At 40.1% G+C, this 13438-nt stretch overlaps 1 protein-coding gene across 1 annotated transcript in view; it reads left to right on the top strand.

The window, feature by feature from the left end:
* Window positions 1–13438, top strand: part of SH2D4B (SH2 domain containing 4B) — a 155498-nt gene that overhangs the window by 38356 nt on the left and 103704 nt on the right. The window contains exon 6 of the mRNA XM_033942958.1: window positions 1637–1784. Coding sequence (XP_033798849.1) covers window positions 1637–1784 — 148 coding nt within the window. The remainder of the gene's footprint in view (window positions 1–1636; window positions 1785–13438) is intronic.

Below are 13438 nucleotides of genomic sequence, written 5' to 3'. Positions count from 1 at the left end.
CCCACGTGTGCAGGTGGGCCGCGAGACCCCCAGAACATATCAAGCCGTTTTTGAATTACTGTGAGAATGGCAGCTTTTTACATTTTTTCCATTGACATGAATGGGTGAAATCTGATTTTCTGTTTGTAGCTCCGCCCACGTGTGCAGGTGGGCCGCGAGACCCCCCAGAACATATCACCCCAGGTAGTGAGGGATCTGCATACCAAGTTTCGTTCAAATCGGTCAAGCCGTTTTTGAATTACTGTGAGAATGGCAGCTTTTTACATTTTTTCCATTGACATGAATGGGTGAAATCTGATTTTATGTTTATAGCTCCGCCCACGTGTGCAGGTGGGCCGCGAGACCCCCAGAACATATCATCCCAGGTACTGAGGGATCTGCATACCAAGTTTCGTTCAAATCGGTCAAGCCGTTTTTGCGTGATCGCGGCACATACACACACACACACACATACATACATACTTCCGATTATATATATATATAGATTTGAATGGAAATTTCAAGAAAAACACAGCCCCATTTGCTGATTGCTCAGCCTCACAAAAAAATTGCCTGTTCTTCTTCTGAGTCTCCTTCGAGACACCAGGAAATATTCAGCCCCTAAAATTCATAATTTGTCGTTATTCCAATCAACTATTGCCCTTCACTATCTTTTGTGAAGGTATGTGATAATATCTAACCCTTTTGTCTATATTTCCAGTTTTTGAGAGCCACCAACAGGTCAGGTTTTTCAGGCTATCCCTAATGAATATGCATGAAAGAGATTTGCATACAATAACTCATAGAGTAGTAGGCATATACATATTCATTAGGGATATTTTAAAAATCTGACCTGTTGGTTGTCTTTGAGGACTGGGAATGAAGGCCAAAGTTCTAACCACTGTTGAAATAGATTCAGGAGGAATCCTCAAAACTTCAATTAAATACTTTTTGAGCATATCCTTAGGAGACACTGTTGGAAGTTTAGGAAAATGTAACAACTGAAATTACAAAGACCTAGCAGACCGTGTCAGTGCTGGCCACATAAGTCTACTTTATATATTTGTCCAAGTAATATGCATAATTTTCTGTGTAGACTGCATTACAGTAGGCTATAAATATTAAACGTGTACAAACCAAGAGGCAAGGTTAGGGGTGGGGACTGACATTAAAGTTATATAGAGAGCAGCAAAATTCAGTCGCTTTGTATACGATGTGCATGAATAAGTTACGACAACAACAAAAAAAAGACTTAGGGCTTTTTTTACTAAGGTGTGCTAGCGTTTTTAGCGCACGCTACATTGCCCCGCGCGCTAACCCCACGCTACACGCCAAAAACTAACGCCAGCTCAATGGAGGCGCTAGCGTCTAGCGCGTGCTAAAACCGCTAGCGCAGCTTAGTAAAAGGAGCCCTTAAACTATGCGTAGGAGCGGCAACCTAGTTGCCAATTATATGCACATTCAGCAAGACTAGCAAGACTAGGTAAATAGAGAGCACCACTAAATCTACAAATAAAGTTAAATACCAAAGCTAGGCTTAATTTTAGATGCTGTGTGAACTGACAAAATTTTAGGCTCAACCATACTATTAATAATCATCATATATGCAATTCCTCAGCACAATACATAATACTGAAATCCATTATGTTTTATTTAGAGAAAAGAAGAAGAAGAAAGGCAAAGAGGGGAGGAGCAGATACGTCACCAGGAAGAACTCAGAGCAAAAGAGCTGTATTTGAGCCTCAAGCAAGCTCAACAGCAAAGTCAGCGCAATGAAACTGAGGAGCAGGAATGGCAAGAGCAGTGTGAGTAACAGAAAGCATTGTATAGGGAGCTGGGTGATACTAGGCTTTTACTATGGGACTGGAAACCAGTGTTCAAAACCTGTTTCTACCACTTTCACTTACTGTGACTTTCGATAAATAACTTGGGGACCCTACATGCTGCGTCTCCTATTTTATACCTTTGGATCATGCGGCACTTAAAACATGTCCATTAGCGTGTGCTAAACTTTAGTAAAAGGGCTCCTTTGTCTCCTGTAGCCTCAGTTACCTATTTAGAATCAAGGCTATTTTGAACCAGGAAAAAAACTAAGATGAATAACTATTAGGATAGGCGAATAAATAAAGTATATTTCCTTTTCAAAACTGGAGTAAAGGTTGTGAGGGTGAAACCTGTCACCTTAATAAGGTATGTTGGGATCAGCTTCCTGGAAGCTGTAGGATATACAGTATTAATTGCCTTGTTTCCCATGTAAGTGCACTTAGGCATAATTCTATAACCTTAGAGCAGAAATCCTACAAGGGCCCTTTTACAAAGCTGTGGTAGGCCCTAACATGTGCTTCCTGCAGCTTAGAATGACATAGTGTGGGATGTGCTGAGGCATCCTGTGGAAATTTTTCCATGTGCACACACAAAGCATGCAGTAAAATATTTTTTTCTTTTTACGGAGAGGCACGTCTATGCAAATCAGCTAGCATGGGGTGCCATGCCAAACAATTAGGGCAGTTCAGAGCATGAGTTCCTACTGCTTACAAAATAGGTGGCAGTACGGGCTCATGCACTAATGGCAATGTGCTAATGGGAAAATTAGCTTATGGCCATTAATGAAAAAATCTGAAATTCGGCCAGTTCCCCCCTTCAATAAAAATAGCCTTAGCGTGCTGGAAAGACCCACGTAAGGGTGCGCTAAGGCCACTTTTTACTTCAGTTTGGTAAAAGGGCCCCTTTTAGTGCCCAACTGCAAGGGGTATGTGGACATAGGAGAAACTTGGACGGATCAGGAGCAAGCTCAGTAGTTGTGTGCCTAAGTTCTAGAATACTTACAGTTACGCAAGTATTCTATAACCTACGCACATAACTACTGAGCATGCTCCTGATCCGTCCATGTCTCTCCTATGTCCAGTAATCCTGTAAATGTATGCCACTGTTGTATACTCAATCAATTGCATCACACTTCATCTTGACTATATGAATAGTGTATATTTTATTGCAATGTTCCGTCGACCCTGAAGAAAAGTTTCATCTGAAACATGCATGTCAGGAGAGGTAAATGAACCATGAAGGATAGTTCACTATAAAGTTAAGTGGCATTCTTCTGTTTTTATATTGAATAACAATGATAAGGATATGAAGTAAACTAAATTAAATTGAAAAGTAAAATTAATATAAAAAAGAAAACAAAATAGTATGGATACACAATAAAAGTTGGACCGACAAAGAGGTTAACAACCGGCAGCACTTAGTGCTGGATGCAGTCAGAAGGTCCATACAATTAAGTATAAAGTGATTTCATCTGTCTTCAACCTTGCTGAGTGATTTAGTCAAGATAAAGTGTGATACTATGTCCATACACGCCTCTCCTATGTCCACAACTGCAGCATTTAGTTGCGGATATGCACACCAGCCTTTGACGTGCAAGCAGCCATGCCTAAATATTGGCAGGTAAATACCGACTTACGCTAGTGTTCTATAATATCATTGTGCATGCAGTTGACAACAGAAATCACACTTGGTGCAAAGCATCCCAGCACCTAACTTTACAGAATTTACAGTATTGAATTACCCCATAACACATAATTACTGAAGAGATAATTAATGAAGAGACAAGCATAGCATAGACATCATCAGAGAAACTGGGGTTCAAACATTGTTTCAACACTTTGGGAGAATGGTTATTACCACAAAGGTGCTACACTGGGGACCTTGGGGGCCTGGAAGCATACATCAGAACTTCTGGCAGTGGTTGGATGCATGCCACCAACTTGTACATCAAGAATCAGTGCCAGGAAGGAGGAGGCATGTTCAGGAATTTGCTGGCAGGGGTTTGGCATCCCCATCAACCAAGGTATGTTTAGTACATGTGTAAAGGGGGAGGGGAAGGAATACCCTGACCCCTCAGTCCACCCCTGAGCACCCCTAAAGCTGGAGGGCAGTCTACACCCTTGGTGCCACATATGTGTAAATCATCTTAACAGCAGCTTAGACACATATATGTGTGCACATGTTCTAAATGCCAGAATGCCAGCTATATGTTATTCAGTATGCATGTATCTTATGTAGCACTAGTTTGCAGGTGCACATTCACATGGGCAGCATCTTGGTGGAGCGCACATACAGATATGTAACTTATAGAGTGCAATAAATTATGCACACATCTCTGGAAGCTAGGTGTGAGTACTTACACCAGCTCCATCGTTGGCATAAGTGCATATGCATATCAGATGCAAATTCAGATCAAATCCTCTATGACAATAAATCATACCTGTTACAGTTTCATTATAGATCACAGTCAGTTCATCTTTCCTAGGTCTTCCTGAATGTTTTTCTTCTGTAGGTTAGGACTGAGGGGCTTACTAGGGATATGTTCTGTGTTCAATTTTTTTTTTTTAATATATGCCCATTGTTCTGTGCAATATTTGGGTTTCTCCCCATCCTTCAATAGATCTTCAAAGCTGAATTTCTACTTCCAAAATTATGTTCATGTCTTTATTTTGCATGATCCATATTTCAGATCCATAGTATGGTGTTTTTTCTGGCATAAACTTTATGAAATATAAGCTGCATTTCCCTTTTATTTGATTTGCTTCTTAGAAGAAGATGTTTAAAGCTCCCCTAACCTATCATCTCAAAAGAATGAGGCCATTCATTATAAAACACATTTCTAATGTGGAACACAACAGTGAATTAATCCACAATAGCACCTGGATGACATCATTTTAGATAAATCCTATAATATATTCTTTATGGAGTTATTTAAATGCAGGGTTATCTATGCCCAGCAAATGTTTGTGTTCATTCTAGATTTCTCAATGACTCAAAGGAAAAGCTTTCGGCCCAATTTTCTCCCTTAATCTCTTCAAAAGAAAGAAGCTAATTTTTTTTTTCTATCTTGAAAAACCAGAATGGCGCAGCTTAATATTCAAGGCTATTCCATTAATTAATGTTTTAACTTTTTGACATAGATTAAAGCCTTTGTGAAACACAGAAACCCCTCCTCTTCACTGTTGCTATGTAACATGTATTAATCATTTGCTGCCCTCTGCATTGTCTCATTGCTGGAAGGTTTAGAGACTTTCTTAGAGCTTCAGCCTTCCATTGGCAATATGGGTACAATATATCAACCTCTTTATGCATCTTAATATTCAACTGCAGTGCCTTTATGTATTGCTAACAGTTTCCTGTGGATTGGCCAAAGATTCCCGTAAAAATCTAATGTCATATATTCTGGAGTCTGCAGAAAATTAGCTATACATTTAACTTTCCAAATAACTAAAATACTGTTCCCAGACGTAATGAAAACACATAACATACCACATACACACACACACACACTTTTACATGTTTGAGACATGTTTAAACTGGCACTTAGCACCCCCCTAATTCTATAAAAATGTGCATACTTTTTAATTGAATAACAAGCTAATTAGCACTGATAATTGTCATTTTAACAAACAATTATTAGTGCTAATCAGAATCAGTTATAAGTTGCACATGTAAATTTGGGTATGAGCCAAAAAACAGGGAGTTGAAATGGGTGGTTCATGGGCAGATTGGGGGCTAGTTTGGGTTACATGTATAATTATAGAATAAGGACATCTGCGCCTAAATTTAATTGTGGTCCCGGGAGCAAGTGTAAGGGGAGAGTGTGGTGCAGTGGTTGAAGCTACAAACTCAGCATCCTGAAGTTGTGGTTCAAATTCAAGTTGCTCCTTGTGCCCCTGGGCAAGTCGCTTAATCTCCTCATTGCTCCAAGTACTTTAGATAGATTGTGACCCCCACCTGCACAGACAGAGAAAAATGCTTGAATCCCTGAATAAATTCATGTAAACCGCTCTGAGCTCCTCTGGGAGAATAGTATAGAAAATTAAATAAATAAGTGCTATTTTATAAACCGGGGCCTAACTTAAAATGTGGCTTGTAGAATAGATGTTTTTTTTTGTGCCACTTTCCCATTAGCACATGAGCTTAACTACACCTATTTTCTCAGGTGGTAAAGGCTGATTCGCTAACCACATGCTAACCAATTAGCACTGGGCACGCCTACTCTCTGCACCCAAACATGCCCCCAGAGCTAACAAATAAAAAGTATCTTTTAGACCATGGTAGGCGTGTGCAGATGCCCAAACTACTGCTGGATGCCTGAGTACACACCGCAGTATTGGTTTTTAACCTGCAGTAAGCAGGTGTTAGTGCTTGCCACAGCTTAGTAAAAGGGCCCTTATGTCACTAGTTTACAAAGCTAGAATATGCACATCTCAAACCCAAGTGTATGCAAATGACATGGTCTTGGCATGTTTTGGGCAGGTCAAGAGCAAGAAAGGTGAATACACCTTTAGGCCCTGATTCTATAAATTGCACCTAGGCTAGGCACTTAGCCGAGTTCCATGCAGAACCCCAAAATTTTTAATTGGCTTAATTGGCACGATAATTAAAAAAATTATTTATGAGTTCTGCTTGGAACTCGGCATGGTGCCTACCCTTGCCTACCTGCGAAGCGAAAGGGGGGGGGGAGTGAAACCAGAATTGGAGGGATGGGAAGGGAGAGGGAGACAAAGAGAGAGAGAGAGAATGAAATGTAGGGAAATAATGAGATGTGGTGCCAATGTGGTTGTATGGAGATGCTGCTAATTTAGGGAGGGGGCACTAAAGCAAGCTGGCTCATGGTACCACAATCCCTTGAGCCAGCCCTGTTTGTGTATATTACAGTATACATCTAATTGTACTATAGAAATGATGTCTATCAATCTGCACCAACTACTAATCTCTACAAACTCTTCTTCTCCCTCAGGGATTCTTTATGTTTGCCCCATGCTTTTTTGATTTCATACACTACCCTTGTCCTCACCTCCTTCTCTGGGAGGCTGTTCCATGCTTCCACTGGCCTTTCTGTAAGGATAAGGTTATCATATGGCTCCAGAAAAAGGAGGATGGATTGAGCCATCCGGGTTTTACTTCCATTGCTTTCAATGGAAGTAAAACCTGGATGTTTCAACCCGTCTTCCTTTTTCTGGAGCCATATGGTAATCCTATGTAAAAAATTAAGGATAATTCAGAATACAGCTGTTCGATTGATTTTTGGTTTAAAAAAGAACGACCATATTAGTCCAGATTAATGTTTACTTCATTGGCTGCCTTTGGAGGCAAGAGTATTATTCAAATTTTCCAGTATCTGCTTTAAGCTGATATTGGGATTGTCTCTAGCTTATCTTTTTCCTCATTTTGTGTTGCATAGACCATCAAGAGAAACTAAAAACTTCTACTTATTTGCTTATTCAAAAATTAATGGGTGTAGATATAAGACCTTCTTAGATAGGATCCTAGCATTTCAAGCTGGTAGGCAACAATCTTGGTTAGATAAATGTATTCAGAAAGCTATGTTATCCTATTGCGGTTTTTGGAAACTAATTAAGACCACTTTGTTCGATAAGTTTATTACTTAATGAGAGTTTTACTATTGAAATTGCATTTTACAAATATTTGTATTTTTTACTATATTATTGTATTTCGCTGATTGTCCAGCTCTTTTTAGTGTAAACCGCCTTGAACTTTTGGTTATGGCGGTATAAAAGAATAAAGTTATTATTCTTATTATTATTTTACAATCATCCTGGGAGCCCTGCAAAAATAGCAAACTAGAGCAGCAAGCTGAAGGGTAAGTAGCTGGTACAAATTATTTTTTGTAAAGAAAGGAAATAAATAAAAAAGAAGGTTGCTTTGGTTCTCAAAAGTAGTAGATGCAAAGGTAAGGAAAACGAGATTAGCTTTCATAAACTTCATGAGATCCCGGAAAGAGGAAGACAGGTGACAATGTTTGGAAAACTGGTAAAGTAGTCAGGAAAGCAAAGATGCAAATGGAAAGAAAAATGAAGGAGCAAGACATTTTTAGAGATATTAGTGATAGGAGGACGTGCAAAAGTGACATTGTGAGACTCAAAAGTGAAGGGGAGGAATATGTAGAACCTGATAAGATGGAATTGTATAACATATATTTCTGTTCACAGATGAAGGGCTGGGAGTAGGACCACAGAAGACAAGCACAAATGAGAATGCAAGTGTGGTAGACCCTGAACAATTTTCAGAGGACTCTTTGTTTGTGAAGAGCTAACTGAACTAATGTGAACAAAACAATGGGGACAGATGGCATACATCCAAGGGCACTGGGGCAATTTAGGGAAGTTCTGACAGTTCCACTAACATGCCTACTTTGGGCTAAGGCCAACCCAATTGCTGAAGACCTATAATGTAGCTGTCAGGGATCCCCAAGCCCCAGCAACTGAAAACTCTTGTTATCCTTCCCTTCACATCTCTTTTAAGCACCACCACTGCCAGCGAGCAGTGATCGATGCAAGCTGCTCAGTGCCTTGCCTCTGGCATAGGCCTGCTTATGTGGAAACAGGATATTGCATCAGAAGGAAAGGCCGATGCTGAGCAGCTTACATTGATCACTGCTTACTGCCGGTAAAGTGGCATTTAAAAGGTACACAGATGGGAGGGAGAGTTGAGATCCTGGATTTCCTGGGGGGAGGGGTAGAAGTTGACAGTTAAATCACCTGGAGCAGAGATTGAGCAACTGGATCACATGAGAGATTTGGGGAGTTGACAGCCTGGATCACCAGAAGAGCAGAGTGGGGTGGGGCAGGGCAGGAGAGAGATGCCAGGCAGACAGTGGTGGGTGGGGCTCCTTTGCCCATCTACCTTGGGTCCAGGCCCACCCTAAATTAGTTGGCTGACTACATCTCTGATATAAATAATGCAGATTGTTGAACAAGATGACTTCGATGGGATTGGGAGCGACATTGACGACATGGGTCAATGACTGGTTAAGCGGTAGACTCCAGAGGGTAGTGGTTAACGGTACCCCCTCCAATACATCAGAGGTGACCAGTGGAGTGCCACAGGGCTCGGTCTTGGGACCGATCCTTTTCAACATATACATAAGAGACCTGACTCAAGGGCTTCAAGGTAAAATAACACTATTCGCCGACGACGCCAAACTATGCAACATAATAGATAACAGCACCTTGCCCGACAGTATGGAACAGGACCTGCTCTTATTGGAACATTGGTCCTCAACTTGGCAGCTAGGCTTCAATGCTAAAAAACGTAAGGTCATGTACCTTGGCAGCAGAAACTCGTGCAGAACTTACACTCTAAATGGTGAGACCTTAGCTAGGACTAGGGCAGAACGTGAGTTGGGAGTAATCATTAGTGAAGACATGAAAACTGCCAAGCAGGTGGAGAAAGCTGCATCCAAGGCTAGACAAATGGTGGGATGCATCTGTAGAGGTTTCGTCAGCCGGAGGCCCGAAGTCATAATGCCCCTGTACAGATCCATGGTGAGACCTCATCTTGAATATTGTGTTCAATTCTGGAGACCACATTATCAAAAAGATGTGCGGAGAATTGAGTCGGTTCAGCGAATGACCATCAGGATGGTCTCGGGACTCAAGAACCTCCCATATGAGGAAAGACTGAATAAACTGCAGCTATACTCGCTCGAGGAACGTAGAGAGAGGGGGGACATGATTGAGACGTTTAAATATATCACGGGCCGCATCAAGGTGGAAGACGATATCTTCTTTCTTAAAGGACCTTCGACCACAAGAGGTCATCCGCTGAAAATCAAAGGCGGGCAATTTCATGGCGACACCAGGAAGTATTTCTTCACCGAAAGGGTGGTCGATCATTGGAATGAACTTCCATAGCAGGTGATTAACGCCAGCAGCGTGCTCGATTTTAAAAAGAAATGGGATATGTATGTGGGATCTCTAGTGGGGTGAAGTCTGGGGGTGGGTCATTAGTGTGGGCAGACTTGATGGGCTACAGCCTTTTTCTGCCGTCATATTCTATGTTTCTATTTTCACATATATATTGCATACATATGTAATTGGCAATGCCGGAAAGCTTCTGTTTACCTGTGGAGATCCATATCACACTGATATGTCAAGGGAACATGGTGGGGATATGGTTTGTGTGGGACATGGGCAAGACAAAAAAACTACACATGTATTCCCCAATTTATAAAGGAAATATATGCACAGAAGTTAAAAATAATTCTCAAGTAGAGGTATGCACAAGATTATAAAAATAGCTTGTTTCAACCAGGATTTTACAAGAGGGATTAAAGGAGACATTCTCTGTAATCTCTCATTCATTATTCCCTCATCCAAAATGATACTAAATTAACCTCCCCTTTTACCAAACTGTTCATGAGATTTTTAGTGCCAGCTGGTGCGCTGAATGCTCTGTGCTGCTCTGACAGTCATAGAGTTCCTATGAGCTTCGGAACATTCAGCGCACCAGCCAGCACCAAAAACCTCTTGCGCGATTTTGTGAAAAGGTGAGGAGGGGAGGTAAAGTTGTAGCCTCACTACTTCACTGGTGGCACTCATATGTGTAGGTTTGTAAAATGAGTCAGCTACTCATACACGAGGGCCCTTGAAAAGTTCTCAGCCCAACCAAGAAGAGAATGATGTGGAGCCATGAAACTTGCAAGTTATTCCACACTTTTCATTTCAATGAGGCAAATGCGTTTAGCAAATGGGCACATTTGGAAACCAAGCCATTATGACATCACCAATGATGTTGGCTCTTAGGCATTGTTGGAATGAGGCATAATGACATCACAATACAAGGGGCTGTTGAAAAGTTCTCAGTCCAACAAAGAAGAGAATGATGTGAAGCCATGAAACTTATAAGTTATTCCACATATTTCTTACCACTTTTCATTTCAACTATATGAAATGAAAACTGGCAAGAAAAGTGTGGAATAACTTGTAAGTTTCATGGCTTCACATCATTCTCTTCTTTGTTGGGCTGATAACTCGTAAGTAGCCTGGTCCCACATTAAAATGTGTTAAGCCCAGACTTTACAGGATCTTAGTAAAAAGGCCTCTTAGTTCCTTATCTTTATCTTTTTATATTGGCATTATTGTAAATAAAAGGTCATTTTATAAAATTCTTAATAATAGTGTAGAGATCCAAAGGTTCTGCTCCCTTAAGGATTGCAGAGACCTCTAGTTATTTGTGTCATGGACTTTGACTTTTGCATACACCACAACTTCTAAAACAAGGGTCTGGCATTTTTGACCAGATATCCTGAGCAGGAAAGGGTATTTGCTGTGACAGAAATTTTTGACTTGATAGTTACATTATAGGTTGAAACAAAGACATAAATAGCTGTTTATTCAATTCTCCCAGGGGAGTTCTGAACACTTATACATTAATTTATTCAGGTACTCAAGTATGTTTCTCTCTCTGTCCTGGTGGGCTTACTATCTATCTAATATAGCTGGGGAAATGGGGGGGGGGGGATTAGGTGACTTGTCCAGCATCACAAGGAGCAGTGTGGGTTTGAACCCACAACCACGAGGTTCTGAGGCTATAGCTTTAACCACTGCACCTAACTCTCCCACACATTTGATTGTGTCTCTAGTATACTTGCATTTTACGCTTCATAGTTTGATATTACAACATCTGAATATTTTATAGTACTTTAGAATGTACTTAGCAATCATTCTCCTACTTAAGAAAAGCAAGATAGAGAAGAAAATGTAATAATAGAATTGAATTGCATAATATCATACTGCCAAAAATATTAAAATGTGTAAGCTTTGTAGATCAAGAGCAAATATGTATCTGTTTTCATATTCAGCATTGATAGATAGTTGGATTTCCAGTTCATTGTGAGATTGTTTGCTCTACTAATTTCATTTTATTATTGAAAATGGAACCAAGGACTGGAAAGGATTTTGGAAAATAAGAAGAAATTCGAAAACATTAAAATCAAAATGATCTACCAACCAAATTTACCCTCCCCCCCCCCCCCTTTTATCAAGCAGTGCTAGAGGTTTTTAATGTAGGGCCAACAAAGTAAGTGCTTTGAAGCGCATAAGCATTTATTTCGCCGGCTCGCTCTAAAAACCTCTAGTGTAGCTTGATTAAAGGGGATCTTAATTTTCTGTTGTATAAGGAATCCAATGAAAACTGCAGTATCGCCAGCCAAAGCAAAAACAAAAAACAAACTGCAGACTCCTATGTATGAGATGCAGGCAATGTTTATTATACCAAATATTTTATGCAGTTGAAAATACCACCTTATAACAAACCAAGGGACCTTTCGCGGTCTGTGTTTCGCACATTTTAAGTGGAGAAGGATACCATACAGGCGGTTGTTTTATACCTTTCATTGCGGTTTATTTTATACCTTAGCAACCATGGACCTTTGAGGAAGGAGTGTTTTCCGAAACACAGACCGTGTCAGGTCCCTTGGTTTGTTATAAGGTGGTATTTTCAACTGCATAAAATATTTGTTAAAATAAACATTGCCTGCATCTCGTACTTAGGAGTCAGCAGTTTGTTTTTTTGTTTTTGTATAAATAAATAACTTCAATAAAACAAAACGATACATAGACCAGATTCTTGTTTTTGTTGTTGCCTTGTAGTTCAGTATCTGTGGGTGCTGAGATACTTGAAGTACTCTAGGTCTTGATTTCTCTTTCCTCTTTCAGAAAGCGGGACATATAAAAGAGAGATGGTGTGAGGGATGCAAACAGGGACCCTAATAATGTTCCCACTAAGATTTGAATGAAAATCTTCTGTTGGCATTCCTGCTGGTATGGCAGAGGTGAGGTTGCAGGGAGGAAGACTTAAGAGTAATGTTTGGAAATTCTTTTTCACGGAGAGGGTGGTAGATGCCTGGAATGCCTTCCGAAGGAAGTGATGGAGAGGAAAATGGTGACCAAATTCAAAAAGGCATGGGATAATCACAGAGGATCTTTAATTAGAAAATGAATGGTATAAATTAAAAACTAAGGCCGGTAAATTGTTAAAGATCAAATGGGAAAAAACAATTGATTTGATAAAGATCAGTGAACTTATGTGGATAGGACAGGGCCATTTTCAATCAAACTCTGATCATGAAACACACAGGAAAAATGGCGTGGCATTCATCGATGTGACTTTGATCCAAGTATATACTCCATCAACAGATGCAGAAGATGAGGATATAGAATTGTTCTATGAGCAATTTCAAAATGTAATAAATCAAACGCTGACACAAGATCTACTGATCATTATGGAATACTTCAATGCAAAAGTAGGAAGTACATCTGAAGATGCAGTGATTAGAAAGCACAGCATAGGAGAAAGAAATGAAGCTGGTGATAACTTAGTACAGTTTTGAAAAACAAAGCAACTGCCAATCATGACAATATTACATTACATTAATGATTTTTATTCCACTATTACCTTGCAGTTCAAGGTAGATTACAGAAGAGGATTTCTGGATATGTCCAGAGGTGTTACAGCGTAGAGCAGGTTGCTTCAGAGGATTGAAATGTTTCATACAGTGTTAGTTAGTCTTCATGGATTTCTTGAATAGCAGGGTTTTTATTTCTTTTCTGAAAGTTTTGTAGTCTGGGGTTGCGATTAGTAGATTGGAGTGTTGGTGGTCTAG

The sequence above is a fragment of the Geotrypetes seraphini genome, chromosome 4 (genome assembly GCF_902459505.1).
Source record: "Geotrypetes seraphini chromosome 4, aGeoSer1.1, whole genome shotgun sequence".
NCBI lineage: Eukaryota > Metazoa > Chordata > Amphibia > Gymnophiona > Dermophiidae > Geotrypetes > Geotrypetes seraphini.
This window is presented reverse-complemented; position numbering and strand designations above follow the sequence as displayed.